The sequence below is a fragment of the Arachis hypogaea genome, chromosome 1 (assembly GCF_003086295.3).
Source record: "Arachis hypogaea cultivar Tifrunner chromosome 1, arahy.Tifrunner.gnm2.J5K5, whole genome shotgun sequence".
NCBI lineage: Eukaryota > Viridiplantae > Streptophyta > Magnoliopsida > Fabales > Fabaceae > Arachis > Arachis hypogaea.
This window is the reverse complement of record NC_092036.1, coordinates 10,576,155-10,596,536: the sequence shown is the minus strand read 5'-3', so window position 1 is coordinate 10,596,536 and position 20,382 is coordinate 10,576,155. Positions and strand designations below refer to the sequence as shown.

Sequence of the window (20,382 nt, the reverse complement as noted above, 5' to 3'; positions counted from 1 at the left end):
TTTTCACCATCAAAATATTAATATATAATTCAACAATTGAACGGCTAATATACATTCTATAATAATTACTAAATGATATTCTCTCCCCCCCCCCCCCCCCCAAAAATCTTTTTCTTTTTTATTATTTTGGTTGCTGATTTGTCACAATTTCATCTCAGTTGCCTAAAGCAGTATATTTGATGATTTTAGTTTATTTTATCATTCAAGTTGCTTGTTGCTTATAGTTTTGGAACTCTTCATGGGTGCTATCTTGGTAGGTGAAGAATGATAACTGATTAAGGTACTTATGATGTAGTCATTGCATCATTCTAATTTAGTTACAAAATATTATGCATGATTCATTTAATATTTTTATCTTCACTTAAACAAGCCTAAGTTAATATAATATGATATCTCACTTCATATATGTAAAAAAAATAGCTCATTGGCTCTTTTAATTTACATGATAATATATTACAAATCAAAAAACATTATTCAAATTAGGGTATGAGTAGACACAACACTTCAAAGATTTGATCCAGTTAGTGAAACAAAATATTAAATCCTCAAAATGATAACTATGGTTTGGATTAAAGTTACAAGATAGAATTATAGAAATCTTCCCTCAACTATTTCATATTTGGGGGTTTCAATAATCTTGAAACCAATAGGGAGCTAATCCTATCTAATTGAGAAACAACCTAGGTTGTCATAACAATGGTTATTTACAAAAGAAGGGAGAACAAAATCAACTATGGAAGTTGTGCATTCGGCTTGCGTTTTCGTTTTCTATTTTTATTTTTAATATTTTCTGCTTTTAGAATTTTGTGAAGAAAAAAGAGAAAACAAGAGTGAAAACAGAAAACAATCATTTTTTTCCTTCACAAAATCCTGAAAACAGGAAACATTAGAAATAAAAACAAAATGAAAACACAAACTAATCAAATGAATGTTTGCTAGCTAGAAAGGACTAACAATATGAGCCAATTTCAACATGAATTCGGGTACGAGGCGTCTCCTTGGAGGAGCCAAGGCATCTTTGGCGCGTGCATCAGGATCGTTAGCATGAATGTAGCTGACAAGATCTTCGAACATGGCATCCGTGCCACCTCTCATCGGATCCTGAAAGGTACAGATCAGAAGCAGATCACATAAATGGTTATCTTGGAAACTGAAGGAAAATACTTGGCAAAGCTTGTCTGTGAAAATGCCGAAAGGTGGACTCGACCAGTCAGTTACCTGAAGAAACACATCTGTATGAGTCTTCCCTTCATAGAGAATTGCTTCAGCTTTGACTCCAAGTTTTTTAAGAGTTTCAGCAAATGATGTACTGCGAAAAACAATAGCAAGTTCAGAAAGAAAATACTCAATTTCATAACTCAAAAGAAGCAAACAAGTAGTGATTAAGGGTGTGTATGGATCATCTTATTTTGCCCGAAAATCAATTTTTAGCTTTTTCTTTTAAATGAGCTTCATACAGCATTACAATTCTTTTAATTCGATCGAATTAGTCCGTTATCAAACATAAAAAAGAGTTGTAACATATAGCATATCTCGCGAATTCGATGGTCGCTGTTGAATTTGTATGTCTCTAATAGCTCGCAAACTTAAAACACCTTTTGAAAAAGGCTCAAGCTCAAACCTGGCATCTGATGGTATCGAATAATCTCCAGTGCCATGAAAAAGAACAATAGGAGGTAGCAGAGAAACAGCATTTGCCATGTTTGGATCTTGAACCATTACTTCTGGTGAAAAGCGTCGTAGGCCTTCCTCTCCTTCCATTATGCTGCAACATAAAAGGCATCATTCGAATCTCTAACATAAAAAAAGCAGAGGGGTTCATGTTAAACATTTTAACTCACTTGAAAACTAATTAAGTACATACCTTAAAAATATGGAACGATAGAGACCTCTGTTATGGAAATGATCTACCAGATTAAACACATTATACCTGTTTAGATGTAAAAAATAAAAAATAAACAAAAAAGATCAATGATGCAAATCTTAGTACTGAATTTGTTGAAGATCATGGCGTTTAAGCAGAGGGAAGAAAGAAAGGACTGAATAAGACAATGAATAATACGAAGCCAACAATGATTCGACATAGTGTGCTGTGTTGATGAATGACAAACACTAATCTTTGTTTATAATAATGATTTTATAAAAGTACATACCCGCCAGACAATCCAAAATAAGCCTTAATCCGAGAAAGACTCCAGGAAATACCCTCTTCTTTGGCGGCCTCTTTGATTGCCTGCTCCACAATTGCACATGCGGCAATATGCGCCCCAGCTGACTGCCCCATTAGGTAAATTCTATACAGAAAAAGAGCCATGAAAAATGCATTTAACCATTTATGCCATTAGGTAAATTATATATCATAAAGCATACAGCTCGCTAAGGAGAAGCGCCTCAACCCTCGAGTTGCCGGAACCAATCCAGTGACTTTGACTAATGAACGAACTTTGGAATTTAAGATATTTATCACTAACCTGCTAGGGTCACCACCATATTCTGCAATGTGATTGCACACAAATGAGATTCCTTCCGAAGCATCGGCTAGCATATCGCTCATGGTTCCCTGAGGAAAATTTCTGCCAGTAAAACGATATGTCAGGTAACAGTGAAACAGGAAGAATGAAGACATAGCAAGCATGATGTTGTGTTAAGGTGTAACACAGTTTTCTCCAAAATGAAGAACAATATAGAAGAGTTCACATAGAATTCAGGAACCATTTCAAGCATATAACTAATTTCTGGAAAGGCCAATTATTTTCATCATAATGAATAACACACAATGTTCTACAATTAATACCAAGTTATAGCAGGTCCTACAGAATCTTGGTATATCATGAAAAAGCTATTGAATCATTGGATAATGTATGATAAATTAGTAGCCATTAAAGCAACTGCATTACTGGAAAAGAGAAAAGAAATGGAAAAGAAGGAGATAACTTCGAAAGATTAATCCATCACCTGTAATCAATGCATGCCACAATGATATCTCTCTCTGATAACTGTTTTCCTAGAAGAGAACCCCATGCTTTGTAGCTGCAAAAATACAAGAACATCAAAACTTGAAAGAAATGAGTTGGTGTACATAACAATCTAAACACATGAACCCTTCCAAAAAGAAACCATAAAATTAGTAGAATTCAATAACTTATAGATTAAACAGTTTAGCCAATATTTAAATGAAGCATGAACATCACATACCCAATAATCCAGGCTCCACCAGTAATAAATGCGACAACTGGTTTTGGACCATTACTATTTTTTGGTAAATACAAGTCAAGCCTGTAAAAGATAATAAAAATAATTAATAAAACTTACGTCACTTATCGAAATTTACAAATGCAGAGAAGGGGGGGGGGATATAAATATAGCATACCGATTTCGTGGTTTATCTCCGTATACAATGCTTCTGCGTATCTGACTGGAGAAGAAATAGTAATAACCAACTAAAAACAAAAGAAAAAACACTTATGCTCCAATGATGATCATTATGAGAGATACTAATGCATTCAAACAAGAATCTGAATATATATATATATATATATATATATATATATATATATATATATATTACTGAATTTAAACCTTGAATAACTCCTGGGAAAATCATAACTGCATAACAACCAAGTGCAAGGAATTGTATGATCCATTTGTAGCCTATCCTGAATAAAAATAGCAATTCAGAATGCATCGAAAACTTGTTATTTTAAAATATCCATGTCAAACAAACAAACAAACATTACAAAATATAGGTAATTAGTTAAACTCTCAAGTCTCAACCTAGCATTTTAACCATTACTTGTCAGCTATCAATTCACAATATTATAATTCCTAACAAGTATGAACTACTAAGTCAATGGAACTGCACAATAATCACTCATTCTAAGCAGAACCTGTGAAGTGTGAACTTATGAATACCATAACCTACTGAAAATAAGCGAACAAGACAAAAACCAATCATGCAAATTATAAAAAGTTTATAACGCTAATCAATACTCTAGTTCTGCCTTGGTACTCCATATGATAATACAAGCCTCAAAAACTTACGTTTATGGAAATCTCACAGTTCCAAATCTCAGTTTTCCTGCATATATGCTTCCAAGTATACAAACTCCCAAATCATGGAGACAAACTGCTTAAACATCATGCTAATTTTCCTTTTTTCTTTTTTGATTTTTTGTTCAACACATGGACACAAATCCACTAGATCAATTCATTGACATGGACACACATTTAGTGATATAATTCCATACCCTTTAGATAGCAATTGCAACATATAACAGAGAAACAAGCACAATGGCTTTTCTCACCAAGGGAAACCTATCTACATCAATCAGACGCCACCATCACCACATCCTATCATTAACAATGCCAACCAACAAACCATTAAAATCTTAAATCCCTTTCAGTCATTGGACTTAAAATGTTTATGGTTCCACATATGACCAACAGGATCAGCTACTATATCATTTTTTCTTTCAAATTATCGCCATTTCTTCAACTCATAAACCACATCCATAGACAATTCATCAAAATTCAAGTCCTTTTCAATGCAAATTCTACATATAACCAAAGAAAAACACACACAAACAAAACAATAGATTAGATTAAGATTTGAGAATCATACCCAAGGTATGCCAGCATCGTCAAGAAAAGCCTTGTCAATAGAAATGTTTCAGATGCAACATGCCTAACTTCCTCACCAATTGAAGAAGACGAAAACTTTCTACCACCGCCACCACCACCGCGACGATCACCATCGACGGTTCTGATTTCATTTCCATTTCCCTTGCCATTGCCACCACCACCACCATCGGAGATCGAAGGAAACGAATCCTCACTCGCATTGCGCCTTCTCCTCTTCTGACCACCGTTGTTGAAGCTCGACGCCTTTGGAATGTTTGGCTTGGAGGGCATAACGGTCTTTACGTTGGTGACGTCATCTAAAGAAGAAGAAGAAGATGCTGATGAAGAACGTTGAAGGAGCCTTGCAGAAGCGTCATCGGTTTCAATTCCTTTCACCACCATTATTGTCGTTGCATTAACAGATGAAGAAGAAGAAGAAGAATAAGGAGAAGAATGAGTGCGACTTGGAATTGAAGAAATGGAAAATGGAGGTGAATGATCCAAAGCAATTGCACCCCTTTTGTTCTTCATAGATATCGGAAGAAGCGTCTTAGATGCCATTTTTTATTTTTTTGGCTTTGTCTTTTCTATTTTTGGAGGGTTTATTTTTTGAAATTTTGTTTGGTTCGATTTGGGAATAATAATAATAATAATTAAAAAAGAAGGGTTTTTACTTTTTTAGTCACCAAAAAAACAGAAGATGGAATTTTCGGGATAAGAGGAGGTTGGGACAACTGTTAATTGGGACAGTTGGGTTGTGAAATTCGAAGTGTTGAGAGAGAGAAATTTTAGGGTTCTGGGAAATTGGGGATTCTGAAGAATGAAGAAGGAAGAAGAAGGTGCTTACTTTGTTGATTGGATTTCATTGCTGCCAATGTGGGGTCCACTTAAGTTTTTGAGTAAAAGACAATTGTAACAGATAACTACCTTTTTTGAGCTCTAACTTCTTTTTTTTTTAATTAAAAAAATTGCGTTAATAATTTCTTCTCCTTTAATATTCTAGAAATTGTAAAATAGGATGTATTGGAAATTCTAAAAAATTACACAAATATCAATTTATATGATGTTTGCATTAGTTGATGACATTATTTCAATTTTTTACTTAAAAGCTTCTTATTATATTGATAAATTTGTGCTTTTTATTACTCTTATCAAGTGAGTATGGATATAACTTCATACTATTATTATTATGAAACATTAAGTTTGAGAACTTAAATGATAAAATATTATACAAAATAATTTATAAGTGAACATTTTTTTTCCGTGCAAGAAGTGAACATTTATTTCAAAGTCCTTCGCCCATACGCTTTAGTAGCATGATTAAAATATTAAATAATTTATAAATAGATTTAGACATCCAATAATAATTTATAACATATTTGCAAGAAACATGTATGGATAAAATACAGCTTGGCCTTTGCTTATAGGAGCATGCAGCTGTCTGTGCATTGATGATTGATCCATAGCAGTTTGCAAGCTGGAATTGCTTATTTGTTTTTTGCTTCTATTAGGCCTCACCCTTGATTTTATCTATCTATATAATTTTACATTCATGTTAATAATTATAAAAAAATAACTATTAAATCAGTTATTTATATAAAATATTTATTAAAATATAAAATATATATTAAAAAATAATTAAATAATATATATATATATATATTTATATATAAATATATTAGTTATTAATTTTTTCTATACACATAATCTTTTTAATTAATTTTAATATAAAATTATATATAAATAAAAAAGAGTAAATTATCATTTTTGTCCTCAACGTTTGGGATAAGTCATATTTGTGTCCCTAACGTTTAAATCGTTCTATTTGTGTCCTTAACGTTTGTAGAAGTGATTCAATGTTATTCTGCCGTCAATTACACATCATAAACGCTTTAGTTTGAGTTTTAAAAATCTCTTCTTGAAGTTAGAATACAAATATCTGGAATAGAATCGATGATCCACTCCAAAAAAATAGCTTATCAATAGTTGAAACTAATTCCTACAACATTTATATAATTCACTTTTCTAGGAACATAATCGAATCTAAACACAATAGTGGGTATAATATTAAAATCAAACACATCCAAGTGAGACCTAATTGAAAATGAATACATCCAAGTGAGAATCATTGAAAAATATAATCTGATTTATTAGTATAATTGATAGTGGGATAACATTGAATCACTTCTATAAACGTTAGAGATACAAATAGGACGATTTAAACGTTAGGGACACAAATAAAACTTATCCCAAACATTGGGGACAAAAACAATACTTTGCTCAATAAAAAATTATCTACTAAATCAATTTATTTGTGTATAAATATATATTATTTTATATATTTTTAATATATATTTCATATTTTATGTAATTTATACAAACAATTGATTTTATGATTTTTTTTACACGTAACATAATTATTTTAATATAATAATTTAATTTAAAAAAGTATTAACTGTAAGATAAAAATATTTGTGAATGAATATTCATTTTGATTCCAGATAATTTGTTGAAGGACTACGAAGTTCCTAAGAAAAAAATACTCATTTCGATTTTTGATATTTAATTTCGTGAGACTGGTTAATCTTTCTATTAATTATTGAACATATTTATATGACACGTTAATCACTAATATATCATCAATTTAATTTTTATAAATAAAAAAATTAAAAATTAATTAATATTTATTAGTTTTACGTAAATTTAGCTAATATATTTAAAAAAGATGAAAAAAAATTAAAAGGTCTTGACAATTATCTTTAAAAGATATCAGAGACTTCTAACAAAAAAAATTATCAATTATAGTTCACTCTTAAAAGATAAATTAATAGTTTAATATATTATCTAAATTTATTTCATTAATACAGAGAAAAATATTGACGGACAGAAGTAAATATCTAAGGAGTATTTTTTTTTTCCATTTAGTAGTTTCAAAATGAAAACACAAACTAAAGAGTAAAGACATGTTAGCTCTGATCAATGTTTTTTTTTTTTTTTTGACGAATCAATAATTCAAGTAGAAGCATTAACACTCTAAATTCGGCATTTTTTGGGTCAGTCAAAATGGGCCTTATGACGTTTTTGGTCAGGAGGCACAGTGATTGTTAATTGTTTAAACTTACTGTTGGGCCTATCCAAAAATTTTGCTTTCTTAACAAAAAAGGAAACAGGGGCATTAGTTTCTTTAGGAAGGGTAAAGAAGTTAAGTTATTAGTTAGGATAATAGTACTAGAATTTCGCATATTTTAATTAATTAATAAATTAATTTGTAATGAAGGGGTCCGTTTTCCCTAACCTTGCGAAAAAACCCGTTAAAGCCTCTCACAACTAGTCCCAGCTGTCGCCGTCACCGCCGCCGCCTCTCCGGTTTGCCGCCGCATCCGCTGCCGCGCTCGTTTCTCGTTCTTCTGTTCCATATGCAAGATTCGAATCTGTTTCTGTGCTGCTTCCGTTCTTCCACTTCCGTACGCTGCTCTGCTTCCTCTTTTTTGCTACTTAGCTTTTAGCTGATAATGAATGTGTTGTTGCTTCTGCTATAAGTGAATCTTTGCAGTGCATTATTGAATTATAGCTGCTATAAGTGTTGTTGTTGATTTTAATTTAGTTATTTATTGTTGCTGCTGCTGCTGATAATTTTTATTTATACCAATTCCTATGAATCTGAACTTGTTCTAAAGGTTAAACTATGTATGCTTGTTAAAGAAAATTGGATTAGGCATTGATAATAGAGCCAAGAAGTAGTATATTTGGAACATTAGGCAAGAAAAGAAACAAAAAATCATTGGATTATTTTGCACTAGCTTAGTGTCAGCATAGGATTTTGTATTGTATGATTATCGTTGAAGCACGTTTTCTGGTGTAAAGCCAAAAATTGAGGTTGTACAAACTTTTGATTCATTCTATAGATGCTGTTATGGCAATTGAGTATGATCAAGTTTTGCTGTATTAGAACTAATACTACATACCAGAATATCTTTAACTTGCAGTATGCAATTTGATATTTATTTCTTCTTGCCATGTTTGATGTCTAGTGTCTAGTCCAGTTTTTGGAAGCTAGGTTTCCCTAACCAGCTACTCTTAATACCTGGTGCTTTGTCTCTCTCTCTCTCTCTCTCTCTCTCTCTCTCTCTCTCTCTGCTACAGTTTTGTTTGTGTGATCAAAACGGAGTTTTGTTGTTGGCATTGCTCAATATTAATCTTCCATGTGGCTTAGCTTCAAGTTCCCCATCATCAAGTTCACTCACAGCTCCAAGTTCAAATTCAAGTTTGCTTCAACTGCTGCACTTGCACACTTCAATGTTTCACACACCAATTTCAGTGAAAGTGAGGATTCTTCTTCTTCATCATCTTCTTCTTATTGTAGCAGCAATAACATCACCAAAGACAACATAAAAGAAGAAAGTTTTCACATTGTGAAAAGTTTGCAGAACGATCCTTCTCTTGCTTTTTCACTCTTCACTCAACTGAAGCAACAACAATTTGTGGGGTTCCCTGAGAACATTTCAACCTATGCAGCAATTATCAGGATTTTCTGCTACTGGGGCTTGAATAGAAGGTTGGATTCCGTGTTCCATGATCTTATTGCACTGTCTAAACAGCACCCTTCATTTGAAATCCATGACTTGTTTGAGTTACTAGTGGATGATGGTGGTGTTAATGGTGGGAATCACAATTACATGCTTAGAGCAATTGATGTGTATCTTAAAGCTTGTGTTGTTCTTAAAATGTTTGACAAGGCCATTGATTTCTTGTTCCGAACTAGGAGGCACGGTGTTGTGCCGAATATCCTTACTTGTAACTTTCTTATAAATAGGATGGTTGAGAGTGGTAAGGTTGATATGGCGTTGGCAATTTATAGGCAACTCAAGAGACTTGGTTTGTGTCCTAACCATTACACTTATGGTATTGTGATAAAGGCATTCTGTAAGAAGTGTGAACTGAAAGAGGCAGCTTATGTGTTCAAGGAGATGGAAAAAGCCGGGGTAAGGCCTCATTCGTATTGTTACACGGCTTATATTGAGGGGCTTTGCAAGAATATGAGGTCTGATTTGGGATATGAAGTTCTCCAAGCATGTAGAAGGGAGAATGTGCCTGTAGACCTTTATGCTTACATAGTCGTTATCCGGGGGTTTTGTAGTGAGATGAAGTTGGATGAAGCCGAGAGGGTGTATTTAGATATGGAAAAGAAGGGGTTGGTTTGTCAGGTGGATGTTTATTCACCATTGATCTATGGGTACTGTAAAAGTCATAATCTGCTTAAAGCTTTAGCCCTACATGAAGCCATGCTTTCAAGAGGTATAAAAACAAATTGTGTGATTGTTAGCTACCTCCTCCAGTGCTTGGTTGAGATGGGCCTTACTATGGAGGTGGTTGAGCTGTTCAAAGAATTGAAGGAATCAGGCATGTTTCTTGATGGGGTGGCCTACAACATTGTATTCAGCGCTTTGTGTAAGTTGGAGAAAGTGGACGATGCAGTGGACATGGTGGAAGACATGAAAGCTAAGCGTATGGTTTTAGATATTAAGCACTATACAACCCTTATAAATGGATACTTCCTTCGGGGTAAACTTGTTGATGCCTTTGCTATGTTCAAAGAAATGAAAGAGAAAGGTTTGAAGCCTGATATTGTCACGTATAATGTAATTGCTGCTGGTTTGTCTAGAAACGGCCAGGCTCATGATGCAATTGACCTTTTGGACTATATGGAGACTCAAGGTGTGAAGCCAAACTCCATTACACACAAGATGATCATCGAAGGTTTATGTTCAGCGGGGAAGGTAGTGGAAGCCGAGGCATATTTTAACAGCTTGGAAGATAGGAGCATTGAAGTCTATTCCGCCATGGTGAATGGCTACTGTGAAGCAAACCTTGTCGGAAAATCCTATGAACTATTCCTTAATCTGTCAAACCAAGGAGATATTTCTAAAGAAGGTTCCTGTTTTAAGCTACTTGATAAACTCTGCATGGCAGGTGACATCCACAAAGCTATTATGCTGCTAGATACAATGTTGGCTCTTAACGTGGAACCTAGCAAAATAATGTATTCTAAAGTAATAGCTGCTATGTGCCATGATGGGAAATTGGAATATGCTCGTTCTTTGTTTGATTTTTTCATCAAGAAAGGATTTATGCCTGATGTAATAACTTACACAATTATGATAAATACATATTGTAGGATGAACTACTTGAAAGAGGCCCATGAACTCTTTGAGGATATGAAGAGAAAAGGGATAAAACCTGATGTCATTACGTATACAGTTCTACTTGATGGGAACTTGAAAGCAAATTTAAGAAGGCATTTCTTGTCTCCAAGTGGAAAAAGAACAGGGGACGTTTCTTCTCTCTGGATGGAGATGCAGAAAATGGAAATAACTCCAGATGTTGTTAGTTACACTGTGTTGATTGATGGTCAAATAAGGGCGGCTAACTTTCAAGATGCTATTAGCCTCTTCGATGAAATGGTTGACAGAGGATTACAACCAGATACTGTAACATATAGTGCTATGATTTCTGGCTTTTGTATCCGAGGGCACATGGAGAAAGCTCATACACTGCTTAAGGAAATGTCTTCCAAAGGAATGACACCAGGATCTGATCTCATCTTGGCTTTTAAACGTGGTATTGTGAAAGCTAGAAAGGTTCAATTTCGAAAGTAATCAATCAGTATAGACGGTTTGAGCTTCCGTTTGTCCCAAGTCTTAAAGTATATCAAGTAAATACCCAAAGGTGAAGTAAAGTCCAATATGCTGTTAATTAATTTGTGAAGACTTACTGAATTATAGTTGTTTGATTATTGACCAAGAGATTGTGTTTGCTTATACAGGTTTGAAAGAGAAAATCCTTGTGATTTGATTACTAGGAAGTTGTTGTGCATAGGTATGGATCTACAGTATATGAGTTAGAATGACATGTAATTATGAAACAATTGACACAGTGTTCTGTGCAGTACATCGTTCACGGAAAATTCTTAAGAAAGTTGCAGTCAAAGTTGAATCAGGTGAAGACTAATGCAAATGTGTTTCTTCAGGTAATTGATTAGTCTACTTTTCATTTGGGAGTATTAAGGTTTCTCCTTTAATAACCGAAACTACAGTGACCACAGAATTTTGTACTACTTTTTTACAATAAAGTGACTATGGACTTTCCTCCATAAGTAGAGAGGCTGTTTTGATATTTGAACTTGTGATCTAGACAAAAACTTTACCACTCCACCCAAGATTATTGGAAAGTATTAGGAATATATAAATCTTCAAGAAAAAAGAAAAGAAAATTGCATTTAACTTGTTTAGTCCTTGGAAACTTTCATCTGCACTTCCAAAATTTTATGTTTACCTCAAGAAGTTGTTTGGCCCCTTGTATCTGGTGCTATTATTAAGTGTAAAGCCAAAGTTGAGCTTTCTCAATAGGAACTATAAGATTAGTGCATTATCTAATTTCATTATATCTCTACTCTTTTTTCTTTGTCAATTAGAGATTCCTTGTGCACCCTATCTAACACCTTGTTTTTATCCTTTTGTTACTAGCAAACTATTATAGCATCTAACTAAAAAGGCTCATCAATTAACGGCTTAGCTTCAGTCAACATTATCTCTCACCCATTATCACATGCTAATTTTTATGATAACAAATTTTCCCTTGGATGAGTTCTTTGTGTAATTTTAATCAACTGTATAAAAAGGAGATACCTTTTCTTCATATGGCATTTGGGTCTACCAAGTTTAAAGTGCTAGTAAGGATGTTTGTGATTACACTCGTATCTATAGATCTATAGATATGTGTTTGTCAGTAATAGCTTCCCATGCTTTTCGTTCCTTGCTTTAATATTGAAGTTTGAATCCCATGCAAACACAGTTCAAAGTTCAAACTCACTAACCAAATTAAGCTATCGATTTCGAAAATATCTAAAATGAGTAGCCTAACTTTATGTTGTTTAACGGAGTATTAAAATGAAAGTTAATGTAAACATTTTGTTGGATCTCTTGACATGACCAAAAAACCATAAAACCATAAAATCATCTGGATCATTGTACAAAATATTATTGCTTACTACCAAAAAGCCATTAATTACCATATTTAAAATTTGTCCTATTTCGATACTTTGTTATTTTCTTTTGCAGGCTTGTGTTGTATTTTCCTTAAAACAATGGTCCAAGACCATTTGTTGCTATAGTTACTGATTTCGCTGGATTATCAGGTATTCAGGTATGTAATGTACATGTACATGCTGCATTTTCAAAAGTGCCTTTTGTTCTGTGTGAGATGGAAAGATTGGCTCACCTTATCAATACCTATATTGAACACAACACGTGGAAACCAATTAAGATCAGTAGGAATGATCCTAATTTACCTCACATGTGCTTTTCAAATGATATTATTATGTTTGTCACGGTCACTTATGAGCAAGTTAACATCATCAAAAGTATGCTAGAGATTGTTCTGCAATGATTCTATTAAGAAAATTAATTCAAAGTCAGTCTTGCATTTTCTTTTTCTGGTAATGTCTCTAGTCAGCTAAGACAAGATTTGAGCGCTCGAAGCTCGAGCACCTTAAGGATTAATTTACCAAGGAGATTTTAAACCATGGCTAGACACGGTAGGAACCTTATTTTCTCTCTTGCGTGCTGTCGTCGTCGAGAATAATACCAAATTACTAGTCCTCTTCGTAAAATTGCACTGCAGGGTCATATCTTTGGCTAAGGACTATGTTAGATATCACAAGGGAAGTTTCATTTTGGCTTGGATGTAAATTTAGGATCTTGTTTGGTAACCAAAACAAAGCTGTGGAGTATTTCTTACACTTTGTTTGGGAGTGGAAAGAAATAGGAAGGAGAGAAATTGAGTGAAAAGAAATAGAAAGGAAAGAAATTGAAGTGAAATTTAATTTCCATGGGTATGTTTGGATGGAAGGAAAATATGATGGAAAGATATTGAAAGATGAATAATTTATGTTGTTTGTTTGGAAAGGAAAATGGAGAGAAAAAATGAATTAAGTTATATAATGACAATATTACCCTCCATATTATATAGTCATGTTATTAAGTATACAATTATGTAAATATTTATAAATGTGATTAAATAATAACAAAAAAAATTAATTATATTTATAATACAACAAGTTAGGAATAATAATAATAATAATAACAATAAAGTTAGCATGATCTAATTAGATAAAAAATTAATTTTATTTTTGTTTACTACTCATCTCAATACATAAACTGGAAATAATTTCAAGAAGAAGAAATATGTAAATCAATAATTATATGTACATGATTTTAAAAAGGCTAACCAATTACATTATATCATTTGATTAATATATTATGCCTTATATTACATTTACAAATACATATAAAAAAAGTCTTACATGATCAAGTCATTACATATGAAACTAACACATTTAACACAGGGACTGTTTCATCAAGTCATTACATGGCATTGACTTTTTTGACTAATTACTAATAGCATAGTCAACAACAGTTATAGTTACGAGAGTCACAAAATACAAAGACATCAGATATTATGATTATAAGCCTTAATTAAGTCGTAGATATATTACCCACAAAATATGAAGATACTTTATGTATCTTGATGTTAAAGTTATTTTTGTTCCATTCTCAAAATATTAGCCACGTTACTAGGACTATTGTTCCTAGAGTGCACCTGCTTCTTTCATCAATTCGTACAATGTGGCAAGACGTACGTCAGCCGGAACACCAAAAAATTCCCTCTTAGCTCTGTCTTCTCTGCATAAAAACCGGTAACACCTCATGCGCAATTCTGGCATCACACCTAAATTCTCTAACTCATTCCACACGTCATTTTCAGAGTAAATGCGAGGCCTACTTTGCTCAAGAATCACAAGACCCCTTTCAGCTATTCGCACTTGTTGTTTTGCAATTTGAACTTGCTCCTTAGCTACCTGCACTTGTTCTTCAGCTGTTAATACTTGCTTTTCAGCAATATTAATTGATCTCTCATAAAAATGATTTCCATCTTTCATCATGTCAGTCAATGCTTGAATGCCTTTACTCATTGTTTCCATTTCTGACTCTAATTTATCACTCATGGTTGTTTTGCGTTTAGTACCTCTTGATGATGTTCCTTGAGAGCCAGTTGATTGGTTAGATAAACCAATTTCAGGACTATGACCCATTGTAAAACTAGTAGCATGAGGAGTAATTGGATCCTCATTCCACTCCTCTTCCATATTTAAGAAACTTTCATCATCATTCAAGTTAATTTTTTCTTTGCTCTTTTCCCACCTTTTCACTTTTTCTTTGGCACTTTCAGCATGTTTTCCTGTTGCCCTATCTGTACCATATATCTCAAATAGTTTATCATAGTGTTTGATTGGAGTCCGCATCCACTTTTTCACTTCTGGTTTTGCCTGAATCAAATAGAAGAATATTTACTATGACTGTGCCTATATGTAAAGATATATTTTTGAGATACTTTTTCAATAATTACTAGTGACATTTAATACACAAAAAGAGAGTAAATGCATAAAGTATACCTTAATCAATTCTTCCCAGACTTCAGCTTCAGCCTCAAACATCTTTGTAATTGGATTCCAGGAAAATCCACTAAGCCCATGGAAATTATCATAACAAACTCCAAAATGATCCTTTAAAGTCTTGAGTCTATTCTTAAGATTCTCTTTGCGGATATGATTACCATAGATAGATCTCAAAAGTGAAAGTATGTTGTCATATGCCATTGTAGTAAATGTGCCATCCACTCTATTACCTTTGCGGCTTTCTTCAATTAAAGCATCAATGAAGGTTGTATCCATTTCGTCGGTCCATCTTAGAGTATCCCGACTAGTGGCCTCACCTTGGCATAATGCTCTCTTTGCCATTAACACTTCTCAATCTACAAAACAAGTGGATATAAATAACATCCATAATCTTAAATCAAAGTATTTGTAAACTATCTTATCAATTATTCAACAAATAAAGATTCAATACACTCCATAAGTACAACATATGACAAAGTGATTCAACTTGTGCACACCAAAGTCCTCAAACAGAATATGATAACACTTGAAGAGGTAACATGAATTCAATAATAACAAATCATAGTTATAAAATCAACTCAGCGCATAGATAATACAACTAATAACGTTATTCGCAAAATTTTGTAAATGAGTGATCAGGGTCCTAGTTGATAGTCAGCCCACATTTGAGCAGCTATTTCATCCCTTAATATGGCCCCCCGCCTATAGTCTTCATCTTGTTCATGTCGAACTACTTCATCCTCTTCTGGATTATTTTCTTGTAGTTCTCGGTCAACTTGAGCTATGAGATGTGGATCAGGATCTACACCCATTAAAAAGTTATGTAATATGCAACAAGCTAGCACAATTTCAGTCATAGTCTCAAAGTCATAATGTGGTTCAGTGCCACTTGTGATTATTGCAAATCTTTTCTTTAAAACTCCAAATGACCTTTCGATAACATTTCTCAATGAAGCATGACGAAGATTAAATAATTCTTTTTCATTTTCTGGGCCACGTCTTGCATACTCTTTTAGGTGATACCTTACACTTCGATATGGGGTAATTAATCCATACTTCAACATAAATCCAGCATCCCCAAGGTAAAATTTTCCTACAGAATCCATCATTAAAATTGAATAATTTAGTATAAACACACAAACTACTAATCTTTACCTACTAATGAGAGAATATAATTTGATGTACATGCTAACCTCGTGGAAGTTTAAGATTATCATCCCTCGATAATGCATTCTTAAGAACTTTTGAGTCAGATGCTGTTCCTTCCCAACCCGTTAATACATAAGTGAACTTCATATCAAAATCACATGCAGCTAATACATTCTGTGTCGGCCAGTCTTTTCTCCCTCGAAATTTAGGTTGATCCGCTATGGGTACTTTGACACGAAAATGTGTTCCATCTATAGCTCCAATACAGTCCTAAATAATAGTCCGTTATTTAATAAAGTAACATGAAATTGTATAAAATAATCAAAGTTATTTATTCATGTAATTGTACATGTCAATACCTTGAAATAAGGATAAAATCTATGATTGTGAAGGATCGCCGGAGAAACAATGGATGCAGATGGTTGTCGAAGAAATTCATCTTCTAGTAAAATAATTGCCCGTAACACAGCATGGAAGTGGCGGCTAACAGTTTCTCCAGACCGGTGGTAGAAAAAAGAAACGGTTCTAGTTTTCACATTATGAGCTATTATATACAAGAACCTAGCAACTTGCTCCTCTACTGTAACATGTTTTGTATCCCTCACTTGACGTGTTGCTCTTAATTTCTCACACAATTGAAGAAATGCATCAGGGCCCATGCGTAGGATGTCACGACACCTATGAGTTTCTCTTAACTGTTGCATTAAAGTAGCTCGAATTTGTTCTCGCCCAACCAATTTATGGGAGATGGATTTGTCAACCCGCGTAGACATAATTCTCAATAAATATAACATGTGCACGATGTAACATATCAGTGTAATGGTGCATAATTTCTGTCGTCTTTTCCAATCCTCCCTCAAAACTGTTAATATATGTTGTTGGTTTTCAAGGGTTAACATATTTTCCTGATTATCGACCCCGAACTTAAAGGAAAGGTTTAGTGGGAATTCACAATTAAAGATGTCTTCCATATTGGGGACGAAAAAACTTTCTTCATGATCAGCCTTATCCATTTAACAACCACTTTGTAGTTTCAAATGTACATATCGTAGATTTACAGCACCAACAAAAACAAAAAAAGATAGCATCATATGTAAAGTACAAGCAATGCAGTTAAATAACTAGTATTAATATATATGACCTCCTAATCGAAGAATATAATTAAGTGTAAAAGAATCTCAACCAATTGAAAGATAACAAGCAGGAAAATCTAAGCTAAACTTGAATTTGGTCAGAGACGGCATATGCAAAGTGCCTTGCAACTTTCCAAAGTTATTTGCTGAACTTGAAACAGATAAAGTAATGGACTTTTTCATAGTCATCACGAAGGAAGATATTTTTTTTTACATATATAGATTACTCACGTGAAGATAGTAATTAATTTGTTATATGTTATATCATAAATTAACTTGATCAAATCCTTTAAAATTGCTTAATGTTTTTTTAGTTGTCCTTTTTAGATTAAAAAAATTATCTTAATCAACTTCAACACCTATCCATGTCAGAATTAGTTATGAATTTTGTGTAGAAGGAAATAAATTAACTGAATAGTTATAAAAGTGTAGATTATGGAGCAAATTTATGAATAAGTGCGGTGGAACAAGTTTACTTTGCAGTGAAAGATAAGTTGTTAATTCGTATCATTTTTAATAATTGAGCTCCCAAATAATAATAATTTTGTATGAATGAAAATTTAAACATATTCAATTATTGAAGATTCATATTTTTTTTCCCTCAAATTCGTGAAAATCAAAATATAATGACTAATATGTTTCTAGCTTGAATGTACAAACAATGATGGCTAGTATAATAGCTAAGTGCAAGATTCTTGTTCTAGATTTTGATTTATCTTTTCTTTTTGATAAAATTTACTTATATTTTTCACAAACAGAATCACCACTAAATTTAGCATCGCAGGCAGGGCTTTCTCTACAAAATATTTGAACATATCGTACCTCTTATGTTAATATGTTTTATAAAATAATATTAAATATTCTCACAAAACTATTGTTTTATAAAATGTTTTCTAAAAATATTTTAACCTATATCATACCAAGATGAAAGTCTGTTATCGATATTGAAACAAAAATAAATGAGCTATGGTTATACTAGCATGAATTTTGTGTCCAACAAAATCAATTAGTTTACTTAAACTAAGTTTACTTTAGCAGTTAGATTTCGATTGGAGCATTTTGTCAGGCAGTTTATAGACATAAAAGTTAACAAAGTATGAATAAATATTTTTTCATTGGAGCATTTGATCAAGCAGTTTACATACATAAAAATTAACAAAGTAATAAATCTAACCAAAATATAATCCCTGTTCGGATACTTCCAGATTAAATCACAAACACAAATCCATCAACATATAGCATCAAATGAAAAATAAGAGCAACATACAAAATTTATCTATAGTATATACACACATTAATTTTTTTCAACTCTGATTAAGTTAGAAGTCAATACCTTTGCATGTTTTCACTGGAACATTTTATCAAACAGTTTATAGGCATGAAAATTAACAAACTCATAATTCAAACTAAAATGTAATCTTTGTTCCTATACTAAAAAGTTAAAGTTGAAACCCACAGATCTGTGAAGCCAATAAATAATGAAAGGTAAAACAAGAGTAAAATGGAAAACTTACCAGATTTGACCGGTAGATGGAAGATGCCGTGACCAAAAAATGATTGAGAAGTGGTGGAGGGATAGACGTTAGTAACTTGCACTAGTTGAGAGTGTTAGAAGTGGATGTAGCATGCACAGCTGAGTAGGTTGAAGAAAAGTCTTCAGAGCTTCGAAAGGGTAGGGTTTGAAGATGATGTACTGAAATGAATTTTCTTTCCATTTTCTCGCCTTACTTGGAGAGAAAAGATTTTGGTGGGTCCCTGTCACTGTTTGTTACTGTTGTTATTTTCCCTTTATATTTTCTTTCATTCCCAAACAAGTGAAATTGAACAATTCCTTCCTTTTTCTTTCCATTCATTTTCAATTCCCCCCTATTTCCCCCTAAACAAACACAGCGTTAGGGTTTGTGTATTTTTGTAGAAACATGGACCATAGGTCTTGTGGTGACGCCGCGAGCAATCTAGGGCTACACAGTGTCTCGTCTGACTATAAGGGAATTAGCCGACGACAGAGAATTGTTGGTGGATGCAAACCTTATGCCGGGAAGCTAACACGCACGTGGACGAGTTGGCTAGTTTGGGGGGTCATGGTCTGCCTAAAGGTATCTCCATTTTCGGAGTAATTTTTTGTTGTTAGTAACCATGGAAGAGCAATTGTTACACCCTTTCTTTTTCCCCACATAATTTCTGAGTATTATGTAGGTTTCACCCACATTTTTTATGGTCATTATTCCTTGCGAAGGAAGAATCACTCTCTGTTGATGAGTGTACAATAAATTTTCCATAACATTCTTAGGAATATATATGCTTAAAATTTGTAATGTGATTTACTTAATTCTTTTGTCAAATATTATTTATCTTTGTTGTATCTAAGTAGTGACTAAACATTTTAATATTTTGTTCCATCAATATCCATCAAGTCAATATTTAAAATTCAAGTAATGCAAGACATACAAGTGGTTTTTAACCAAATCTCCAACTAAATTTTGCTGTTTAATACTAGGGCACTTGATGAATATAAATGGATCAAAATTAAATAAATAATTATGTTCTCATTTTAGCTTATACAAGAAAAAATAAAATAAAATTTCAAAGCTATGTAGGAAATTCGTTCTATGAAAAAAAGAATTCCCATCTCTAAATCGTACAATATATATAAAGATTAGAAAAATTTTAGCCAAAAAAGAAAAAAGAAGAAAAGGAAAAAGAGAAAGGATATATTTACACATATAAAGATCATTGTCACATACTCAAGTATTGTTTTTAGCGTCTGCCGAAAGAGATCAATCATTGACTTTGACTCAAATGCTTTATTATCTTTTTTGTAAGCACTAATTGCTACTAGTGGCATAACTCTTCCATGATCATGCATTGGTGGTTATATATTTAACCTAAAAAAAGTGGGAAAAAAAAATCTAATTAAGTTGTGTATGATTTTGATAAATCATTCTCATCAAACTTGGGGAGTTAGGG

General features: G+C 33.0%; 3 protein-coding genes across 6 annotated transcripts; 1 reads left to right on the top strand and 2 right to left on the bottom strand.

Annotated features, from left to right (window-relative positions):
- Positions 1–521: 521 nt before the first annotated feature.
- LOC112796108 (probable isoprenylcysteine alpha-carbonyl methylesterase ICMEL1) lies at positions 522–5,532 on the bottom strand. 2 transcript variants are annotated; one of them, XM_025838406.3, is made up of 11 exons: positions 4,622–5,532; positions 3,580–3,656; positions 3,371–3,440; positions 3,196–3,276; positions 2,956–3,030; positions 2,472–2,573; positions 2,154–2,294; positions 1,865–1,930; positions 1,622–1,765; positions 1,219–1,309; positions 522–1,101 (listed from the first exon to the last, which is right to left on the bottom strand). In XM_025838406.3, exons 1-11 carry the CDS (start codon positions 5,179–5,181, stop codon positions 940–942), a joined length of 1,569 nt encoding a protein of 522 aa, XP_025694191.1. In that variant the 5' UTR covers positions 5,182–5,532; the 3' UTR covers positions 522–939. The 2 variants fall into 2 exon arrangements, with proteins under 2 accessions (XP_025694191.1, XP_072093473.1); XM_072237372.1 differs by having other exon boundaries at positions 3,580–3,651; positions 4,622–5,487.
- Positions 5,533–7,683: 2,151 nt separating this feature from the next.
- Positions 7,684–13,583, top strand: LOC112796076 (uncharacterized). Its single transcript, XM_072218286.1, has 6 exons — positions 7,684–7,697; positions 7,938–8,084; positions 8,834–11,346; positions 11,444–11,496; positions 11,567–11,647; positions 12,738–13,583. The coding sequence occupies exons 1-3, from the start codon at positions 7,684–7,686 to the stop codon at positions 11,274–11,276; spliced, it is 2,604 nt and encodes an 867-aa protein (XP_072074387.1). The 3' UTR covers positions 11,277–11,346; positions 11,444–11,496; positions 11,567–11,647; positions 12,738–13,583.
- A 339-nt stretch (positions 13,584–13,922) lies between these two features.
- LOC112796101 (uncharacterized) lies at positions 13,923–19,119 on the bottom strand. Of its 3 annotated transcripts, none has more exons than XM_072223823.1 (4): positions 18,930–19,115; positions 16,642–17,305; positions 16,327–16,552; positions 15,636–16,226 (listed from the first exon to the last, which is right to left on the bottom strand). In XM_072223823.1, exons 2-4 carry the CDS (start codon positions 17,293–17,295, stop codon positions 15,769–15,771), a joined length of 1,338 nt encoding a protein of 445 aa, XP_072079924.1. In that variant the 5' UTR covers positions 17,296–17,305; positions 18,930–19,115; the 3' UTR covers positions 15,636–15,768. The 3 variants fall into 3 exon arrangements, with proteins under 3 accessions (XP_025694177.1, XP_072079924.1, XP_072079433.1); XM_072223332.1 differs by having other exon boundaries at positions 16,642–17,144; positions 18,930–19,068; XM_025838392.3 differs by lacking the exons at positions 15,636–16,226; positions 16,327–16,552; positions 16,642–17,305 and adding exons at positions 13,923–15,004; positions 15,131–15,489 and having other exon boundaries at positions 18,930–19,119.
- Between the last annotated feature and the right edge of the window lie 1,263 nt (positions 19,120–20,382).

Excerpts from the sequence above, each read along its gene's own strand:
- LOC112796108 (XM_025838406.3), bottom strand. The coding sequence starts at position 5,181 with ATGGCATCTAAGACGCTTCTTCCGATATCTATGAAGAACAAAAGGGGT. Across the intron at positions 3,441-3,579 it reads TTTCCCAGGAGTTATTCAAG|TTGGTTATTACTATTTCTTC; the intron begins GTTTAAATTCAG and ends TTTTGTTTTTAG. Across the intron at positions 3,277-3,370 it reads GGAGATAAACCACGAAATCG|GCTTGACTTGTATTTACCAA; the intron begins GTATGCTATATT and ends TATCTTTTACAG.
- LOC112796076 (XM_072218286.1), top strand. Across the intron at positions 8,085-8,833 it reads GCTTCCGTTCTTCCACTTCC|CTTCAAGTTCCCCATCATCA; the intron begins GTACGCTGCTCT and ends CATGTGGCTTAG.
- LOC112796101 (XM_072223823.1), bottom strand. The coding sequence starts at position 17,295 with ATGGATAAGGCTGATCATGAAGAAAGTTTTTTCGTCCCCAATATGGAA. Across the intron at positions 16,553-16,641 it reads GATTTTATCCTTATTTCAAG|GACTGTATTGGAGCTATAGA; the intron begins GTATTGACATGT and ends ACTATTATTTAG. Across the intron at positions 16,227-16,326 it reads TAATCTTAAACTTCCACGAG|GAAAATTTTACCTTGGGGAT; the intron begins GTTAGCATGTAC and ends TGGATTCTGTAG.